This window comes from Lagopus leucura, unplaced genomic scaffold (genome assembly GCF_019238085.1).
Source record: "Lagopus leucura isolate 7727_CA_CO unplaced genomic scaffold, USGS_WTPT01 111-18_obj-0_obj, whole genome shotgun sequence".
Lineage (NCBI taxonomy): Eukaryota > Metazoa > Chordata > Aves > Galliformes > Phasianidae > Lagopus > Lagopus leucura.
Window position 1 is genome coordinate 2401 of NW_024963929.1, and position 7507 is coordinate 9907.

The window sequence follows — 7507 nt, forward strand, 5'->3', positions numbered from 1 at the left end:
CGGGCGGTTGGGTTGGGTTTGGGTGCTTTGTTTTTTTGGTTTTCTTTTGTTTTTAGTTTTCAAATCAAATCTTGCTTAAAAAAAGAAAAGGAAAAAAAAAAAAGACAAAAAGACTGGAAAAAAAAAAAGAGAAAAAAAAACAAAAACGGACAGAAAACAACAGCAAACAGCTCAAAGGTTTTTTATTAATTTAAAAAGAATTAAAAAAAAAATAATAATAATAATCACTTTTTTAACAGCAGCTGTCCCTGCCTCTTCTCTTTGCTGGGGGAGCACAGCGCCCTTCCATAGCCACAGCCCCAACCTTGGCATTCCTTTCCAACTCGACCCCCGGCTCAACATGCAATGAGAAAACGGGGTGAAACCCCCCGAACCTGGGGTGCAGCGGGTCTGGGGACACACAGGTAGGGACAGGGAGGCTCCACAAAGGGAAAGCAAAGCCCATCCAGGTCTGCTTACCTGCTCTGAGCGCAGCAGCACTGGAGTTGAAGGGGTGCTGGTGCTTATGGGACCAGCGGTGTGGGTGGGCACTGATGGGGTGGGGGGCTGAGCTCAGTGTGTCCCAGCTGAGCCTTAACCTGTTGCTCTGAGTTTGCCCTCTTTTTGCACTGCCCAGACCCGTTTGTTGGTGCCTCCCCCACCATCCTGCCTTCATAGCCTCACTGCCCTCCCCCCATGGAAAACAAACCCCAAACAAACACGTCTGGGGAGGTGGGAGCAGCGCAGAGCAGCTGCAGTCACTGCAGCAGTAAATCAGGGCCTTGTGAAATGTGATTTAAATAGATGGACTGTTGGGTTCCAATGTGGCGAGGCAGGGAGAAGGAGTCGCAGGGACATGGAGTCCCAGCTCCTGCACTGGGAGCAGGTGGGGCAGGGGATGCCCTGTGTGAGCATTCACCCCTTGGGGCTCAGGATAAAGGATGCTGCGTGTGTATGATGCTGCTCTGAGTGCATGATGGGAAAATCCCACCCTGTGTCCCCCTGCATCCGCACTGAGGTGCCAGTTGGAGGGGGGTGAGGGCCAGCCCCATAACCTGCATGGGCAGCAAGGAGTGGGGATGGGGGATGGGTGGGTGGGTGGATGGATGGATGGATGATGGATGGATGGATGGATGGATGGATGGATGGATGGATGGATGGATGGATGGATGGAGGATGGATGGAGGATGGATGGGTGGATGGATGGATGGATGATGGGTGGATGGATGGATGGATGGATGGAGGGATGGATGATGGGTGGATGGATGGATGGATGGATGGATGATGGGTGGATGGGTGGATGGGTGGATGGATGGATGATGGATGGATGGGTGGATGGGTGGATGGATGGATGATGGATGGAGGTAGTGAAGGACAAGGTGTCCATACAAACAGAAGAGGGATGCTGAAGGCAAAACCAACCCCATCTCTACCCTGACCATGCAGATGCATCTCATCCACTGCTCTTTATTGCTACTGGCTGCAGCCCGTGGGTCCACCCGGTGCCCATGGGTGGGTTTCAGACGGGGTTCCCCCTCCTCTCTCTGCTGTGGGGCTTTCTTTGCCCTGCGGTGGCCACAGGTGGGGCAGGCGGCCGTGGGATGACATTGGGCGCTGCTCCAGCAGCCTGGGGGTGCCTGGGGGGAGCACAGGTGTCAATGCAGCCACTTGAAGGCCTCGGCTTTGGGGTCAGGATGGGCACTGGGTCCAGGACCCGTCCTGTTCCATGCAAGTCTTCACGCTCCCATTCTGCCCACACCCCAATCCCCCATCCCACCCTGCCAAGCTGTGAACACAAACCCTCCCATCACCCCAACCTGCTGTAGGACACCTCGGCGCCCTCCCCACCCCGATGTCCCCAGGCCATACCTGGCCGGCTGAGTGGGGACAGGGCGCTCTGGGGCCGCACGGGCAGGAAGTTGGTGTCCTGAGCACCCCAGTGCCTGGGGGACAGCTTGGGCTTATCCCTCAGTGAGCCTGGAGGAGAGACCAGAGGAGGGGGGACATGAGAGCAGTTGGGGTCCCCACATTGCAGATTTAGGGTCAGCAGGATCACCCCACACCCCAGCTGTACCCTCCTTCCCTGCGAGGGCAGGCAGCTGAGCATCCCACCGGCCCTTGTAGATGTGCCCATCCTGGCCCAACAGCTCCATCTCGCCCTGCTGGGAAGGAGAACAGGGAGCAGTGCCAGTGCTGGCTGCACAGCTCAGGCAGGAGCCCCCCAGCACCGTGGGGACCGTGCTCCCAGCTGACCCAGAGCTCACGGAGCATCCCCACCACCCCTCAGACATCTCCCCAGGCAGCCTGCAGCTGTCTGTAAGGATTCAAGAGGTGTTCATGGAGCACAATGGTAGAGCGAGCTGTGTGAAACGCCCATATGGATGCAACTTCCCCCTCCATCTGCCCATGTGCAGCTCTCCCTGGGGAAACTGAGGCACACTGATGCTCAGCGTCCCCTCCCAGAGTTGCTCAGCCTCAGATCCCTGCCCACTCGGTTGATCCCACATCCCTCCTTCCTTAGTGGTCCCAGATCCCTCCCTCCATGAGGCCTTAAACCTCCACCTCCACCGACATCCCATTTCCTACCTCCTTGGTGATGCCGCCATGGGGTTGAGGCGGCGTGGGGCCGTAGGCTGGGAGGTGTGGGGGCCGTGGGCAGCGCTGCAGTGGGTGGGTGACGGTGTGCTGCCCCCCGCAGCGCCGCGGCACCTGCAGGAACCCAGACAGGGGCCCCTGCTCCCTGCGGGGCGGGGATGGATGCTCAGGGCTGGGACCACCCCTGTGCCACAAATGATCCCCTTGTCCCTACGTCCCCCACCTGTGGCCTTGCTCTGGCTGGAAGGTGGCATGGGGACGCACGGCCACTCGGGAAGGCAGCGGTGGCAGCGGTGGAATGGTCACAATGTGCCTGGAGGGCAGAGAGAGGGGGATGGGGGGCAATGAGCCACGCTGCCCTGCGGCCATCCCCCAGGGTGTCCTGCAGGTGTGTGCCCCTCCCCGGGGGTGTGACTGCATGCCCTGCTGCCAGCTCAGAGCCAGGTAGGATGGCACAGGGCAGGGTCCCACCTCCAGCACCCACCCAAACCCAGGGACGCCCCAGAACTCACGGTCCAGGCACCAGCATGTGCAGGGGACGGTCGCAGGACACGCAGTGGAAATGGGCCAGCAGCTGCCTGCAGGGAAATCAGGGGTCGGTGGCAGCACTGGATGCTGCAGGAGGGATGGACTCTTGGGGTCCTGCCTGGGAATGTGGCTGTGAAAGGGGGCACTCAGGGTGCCATGAGTCCCATGGGTCCATGTACTCCATGCATCTCTCCTGTCTCTAGGAGCCTGGGACAAGTTCTGCCACCTGAATCCCAAGGAAACCAGCAAAGGGGTAACGGAAACCCTGGCTGTGCTGTGAGGTCTGTCTGACAGCGAGCGTGGCAAATTTAAGGGCCTCATGTTGTGATCCTGTGTTAAATCCCTGCCCCAAGCTCCTCGATGCAGCAAGGAGGCAGGAAAAAAAGAACAGGCAGAAAAAGGCACAAATTCCATCTCCACATGGAGAGAGCCTTCCCCCCCGCTGTCCCCAGTGCACCCACTTCCGAATCCCTGCAGCATCGTCAGCCTCCACCCGCGGTGTTTTCTCCTTGAGCTGCTTCAGGATGCTCCTCCAGCGCTCCTCCAGCTGCTGCCGCAGCGGGGCCAACTCCAGGCGATCCAACTGGGGGTGGGCACAGAGCCTTCGCGTCCCCATCAGCGCCACCAGAAGGAGGCAGGAGGGACGGGGAAAGGCAGGAGGGGTGACCGTGCTCAGTGGGTTGCTCAAAGCCCAGCTGTGCCCACTCCTCCTGCGGGGGGGACGACCCTCCCTGTACCTTGGAGTCCAGCTCCTCAATGAGCTTCTGCTGGACCTGGTGCCAGTCCTGCTCCTGCCCCATCACCTTGCTCAGCATCTCCCCGATCATTCCGTTCAGCTGTTCCACGGCTGCATCAAACTGGGCACAGCTGACTTTGCCGGCCAGGGCGGCTCTGTCAGCCTTCTGGAATGGGGAGATAGCAGAGCACCATGAGGTCCTGGCCCTGCCACTCTCCCTTCCCACACTGCAAAGCACAGGGATGCTCTGACATCTTACCACGTCGATCTCCAGCACAAGCTCCTCTTTGTCCACCTTCTCCTTCTCCAGCCTTTCCAGGGACTGGAACAGAGCCTGCAAACACGGAACGGCCCCGCTCACAGCCACCTCCCCTGCTCCCCTACACCTCTGTGATTTCTGTAGGGCTATAAGCAGTGGGGCTGCCCTCAGGATGCTTCAAGCCCCACCTCAATGTCCCTCTGCCTCTGGTGGCGGTCATCCATGAGGTTCCCAGTGACAGAGCTGAGCTTCTCGCAGTCCCCTTGCACCTGAGCGACGGCAGCCTGGATGTGCTTCAGCAGCTCCTCATCCTGCTTTGGGGAGGAAGACAGCAGCCCAGCACCGTGTGAAGGACGCACGACAGGAGCCGCGCAGAGCAGACACAGGTTATCGGGCCGGAGGCTGCGACATCAAACCCAAACTTGCCCCAAAGCAAACCGGGGTGGGGTGCAGCACTTCCCTACCTGCTCCCTGCCTGCCCGCTGCCTGCCCGCCTTGCCCGCCGCCTGCCGTGCTGACACCGACTCCACCAACTCCTGGAGCTGCTCGTAGCGCTGCAGCAGCCGCCCCAGCTGTGCCCCCACATCTGTGCTGCACACAGGGCACGGGGCCTCATCCTGCTCTGCGCTGCTGGGGGGCTGCGTGGTGCTGCCCAGCACAGAGCGCAGCTCGTCCAGCTGTAAGGGAGAGGGGTGCTGTGGTGGCCCCGAGGGTCGTCCCTACAAGGGTGGCTCTGTGTCCCCTCCTCGCATCCCCACCTGCTCCTGCAGGCCGTTGGCAGTGTCGGCCACCAGCTGCTCCAGCATGGCTTTGGCTGCATCCTGCTTCTCCCTCAGCTCCTTCAGCTCCCTCCTCATTTCCTGCAGCACAGACCTAGCCAGCAGGATGGGCGCGTGGATGGAACCCCCTCCTGGCCCTCACCCCCAAACTGTCGTGCTCTCAGGAGCAGCAGACCCTCTCCCATTTTCTTACCCCAGCTGCAGGCTGCCGTCCACTTTCCCATCGGCCCCCATCACCCCCAGCTTCCCGAAGGCGTCCTGCAGCTGCTTGATCTGGGAACAGCAGTAGCACATGGTCCATGTTTTGTGGCTCCTTTGGTGACCTCTCCCTGCCCACCCCAGCCCTGCTGCCCGCTCACCTTCTCCTTCTCTCCATGCAGGTCGCTGGCCATGCCCTGCAGTGCAGACACGCGGTGCCGGAGGTCGGTCAGCAGGCTGGCGATGCTCTCCTGGCCTGGAGGGATGCGATGCCATCAGGGTCTGGCTCCAGCTGCGACCAAACCTCACCTCCAGGTGTTCCAATTGAGAAACCCCCTCCAGTTCAATGGAGAGAATGCAACCCACTGGGCTGAGCCCCCAGACCCTCATCACCACCACCCATAGGGCCCAATGTGTTCCCACCTTCCTCCAGGAAAGGCAGACGCAGCTCCTCCAGCTCGGTGCGGTCTGACTTTGTGGCCTCCAGCTGAGCCACCCGCTCCTCCAGGGCACTGCAGAGGTGGCTGAGCTGCTTGAGAGCCTCCGCTGTGCCCACGTCCTGGCCAGAGACCTCAGGCATTGCCAGCCCTCGTGCAAGGGATGTGGAACCAGTGTCGATGCCAGGGGACGTCTCAGCTCCCAGAGCAGTGGGTGATAAGAACTGCAAAGTTTCATCTCTGCCCTTGGAGCGTACATCATCCACCCCTGCCCCCATGGCACTGGGGGTGGCTTTGGAGGGGATGGTCTGAGTGTGAGGTGCTGTGCTGGGGGGGGATGGCTGAGCCCCCACTGCTCCTCCTTGGGACCACGGGGGTGCTGGCTGTGTCCCCAGGGTGCCAGGGGACCCTGGCTGTGTCCCCGGGGTCATGGTCTGTGCACCAGGGGACACCGGCTGCATCCCTGGAGTGGTGACCTGGGTGCCAGGGGACCCTGGCTGTGTCCCTGGGGTGGTGGCAGTGGCACCAGATGTCCCTGCTTGATCTGAGGCAGTGCCTGCCCACTTCTCAGGGGTCTGTGATGCCCTCCTCATCTTTGCTTGTGCCCCCAGAGAATCAGACTGTGTTCCTGCAGTCTCTCTGCCAGCCGTGGGCACAGACTGTGTCCCCAGTCCCCCTGCAGGTCTCCTCAGGCTGTCCTCATGTTGGGTGTCATCATCAGACTCGGAGGATTCAGAGGATGAAAGTCGGTCCCTGTCAGCTCCCTGGAAAGAAGAAACCATGGGAAGAGAGCCTGTGGGCAGGCTGAGCCTTGGGGTGGGGACACGAGGAGCCACTGTGACTGGGGACGTGGGGAGCACTGTGCCGTGTGCCCTGGTACATCCACTCCTACCAGCACGGGCTCAAGGTGCTTTTCTGGCCGTCCCACATCACTGTCTGACTTCACTCCATCACAGCGGCCCCACTGCTGTGCCGTGGAGTCCTGGCTGTCCTCCTGAGAAGGCAGCACAGAGCAGGGATTTAACGGGATCACCCCAAAGGGATTCAGGCTGGGTGTCCTCACCCACAGCCCAACCGGGTGGGGAGTGAGCAGGGGTGCAGCAGTGGGGCGATGTGGAGTGGGGCAGGGCTGGATGGAGGGGATGGGGGTGACTCACCAGGCCCAGCATCCCCTTAATCATCCGCAGGTCCTCTCCCATTTGGGATTGCGCTGCTTTCATCCCACCGAGTTCCTCGAGGAGGTCCTGGGAGAGGGGCACAACGTGGGAGGGAGAGGAGGTGGGGAACCCCACAGCCGTGCTGGGGGCCTCTTTGTGCCCGACTGCATCAAACCGTGCTTTAAGACCAGCAAAATCCAATCTACAGAACGGCACCCTGCAAAACCTTTACCTTGGAGCCCCTGAAGTCATTGCTATCCTTTCCTTCGCTCTCCTCCTTCAGCGCATCAGGGGCTGTGGAGCTGCTCGCAATGCCCCGCTGCTCGGGACGCTCCCCGGGTGCCGCTGCCCGCCCCGCGGCCGGGAGGTGCTGCATTCCCAGGTGCTGCAGCATGGCGCGCAGCAGGCTGTGCAGCGCCGTGAAGTTGACGGCCCCGATTTCGGGCGTCCCGATGGCCGCGTCCAGCAACTCGGATAGACTGAGCGAGGCCATCGCCGTGAGGAACGGAGAGCGGCCTGCGGGGGTCGAGGGGCGTCAGGGCGAGCGGGCAGAGCGCCCAGCGACTGAATCTCACCCGTAGCAGAAGGTGGGCAGCGCAGCGCCCCCCGGGGCAGGGCTCCGGTTGTAGGGAAGCCCTCTTTACCGCTCCCCCCGACGGCTCAGCCTCCTCTCCATCTCCCCAGCACCCCCAGCTCGGTTCTGTCCCCCCCCACTGCTACTCCCACCCTCATTCCCCGTTTCCCCCCAGCCCGCCCCCTCCCCACGCCCGGCACCTCCGGCCCCGCACGCTCCGGCATTAGCCCCGCCCCCCGCACTGAGCCCGCCCCTTCCCCTTTCT

General features: G+C 61.4%; 1 protein-coding gene across 3 annotated transcripts; it reads right to left on the reverse strand.

Moving 5' to 3' along the window:
• Nucleotides 1-1430: 1430 nt before the first annotated feature.
• On the reverse strand, nucleotides 1431-7292 carry LOC122191448 (glutamine-rich protein 2-like). Of its 3 annotated transcripts, none has more exons than XM_042891713.1 (18): nucleotides 6901-7292; nucleotides 6669-6755; nucleotides 6404-6505; nucleotides 5498-6275; nucleotides 5236-5330; nucleotides 5070-5149; nucleotides 4856-4970; nucleotides 4562-4774; nucleotides 4286-4408; nucleotides 4098-4172; nucleotides 3840-4004; nucleotides 3564-3685; nucleotides 3087-3152; nucleotides 2798-2887; nucleotides 2566-2719; nucleotides 2054-2141; nucleotides 1849-1956; nucleotides 1431-1616 (listed from the first exon to the last, which is right to left on the reverse strand). In XM_042891713.1, the coding sequence occupies exons 1-18, from the start codon at nucleotides 7159-7161 to the stop codon at nucleotides 1453-1455; spliced, it is 2886 nt and encodes a 961-aa protein (XP_042747647.1). In that variant the 5' UTR covers nucleotides 7162-7292; the 3' UTR covers nucleotides 1431-1452. The 3 variants fall into 3 exon arrangements, with proteins under 3 accessions (XP_042747647.1, XP_042747648.1, XP_042747646.1); XM_042891714.1 differs by having other exon boundaries at nucleotides 2054-2138; nucleotides 4286-4411; XM_042891712.1 differs by having other exon boundaries at nucleotides 4286-4411.
• Between the last annotated feature and the right edge of the window lie 215 nt (nucleotides 7293-7507).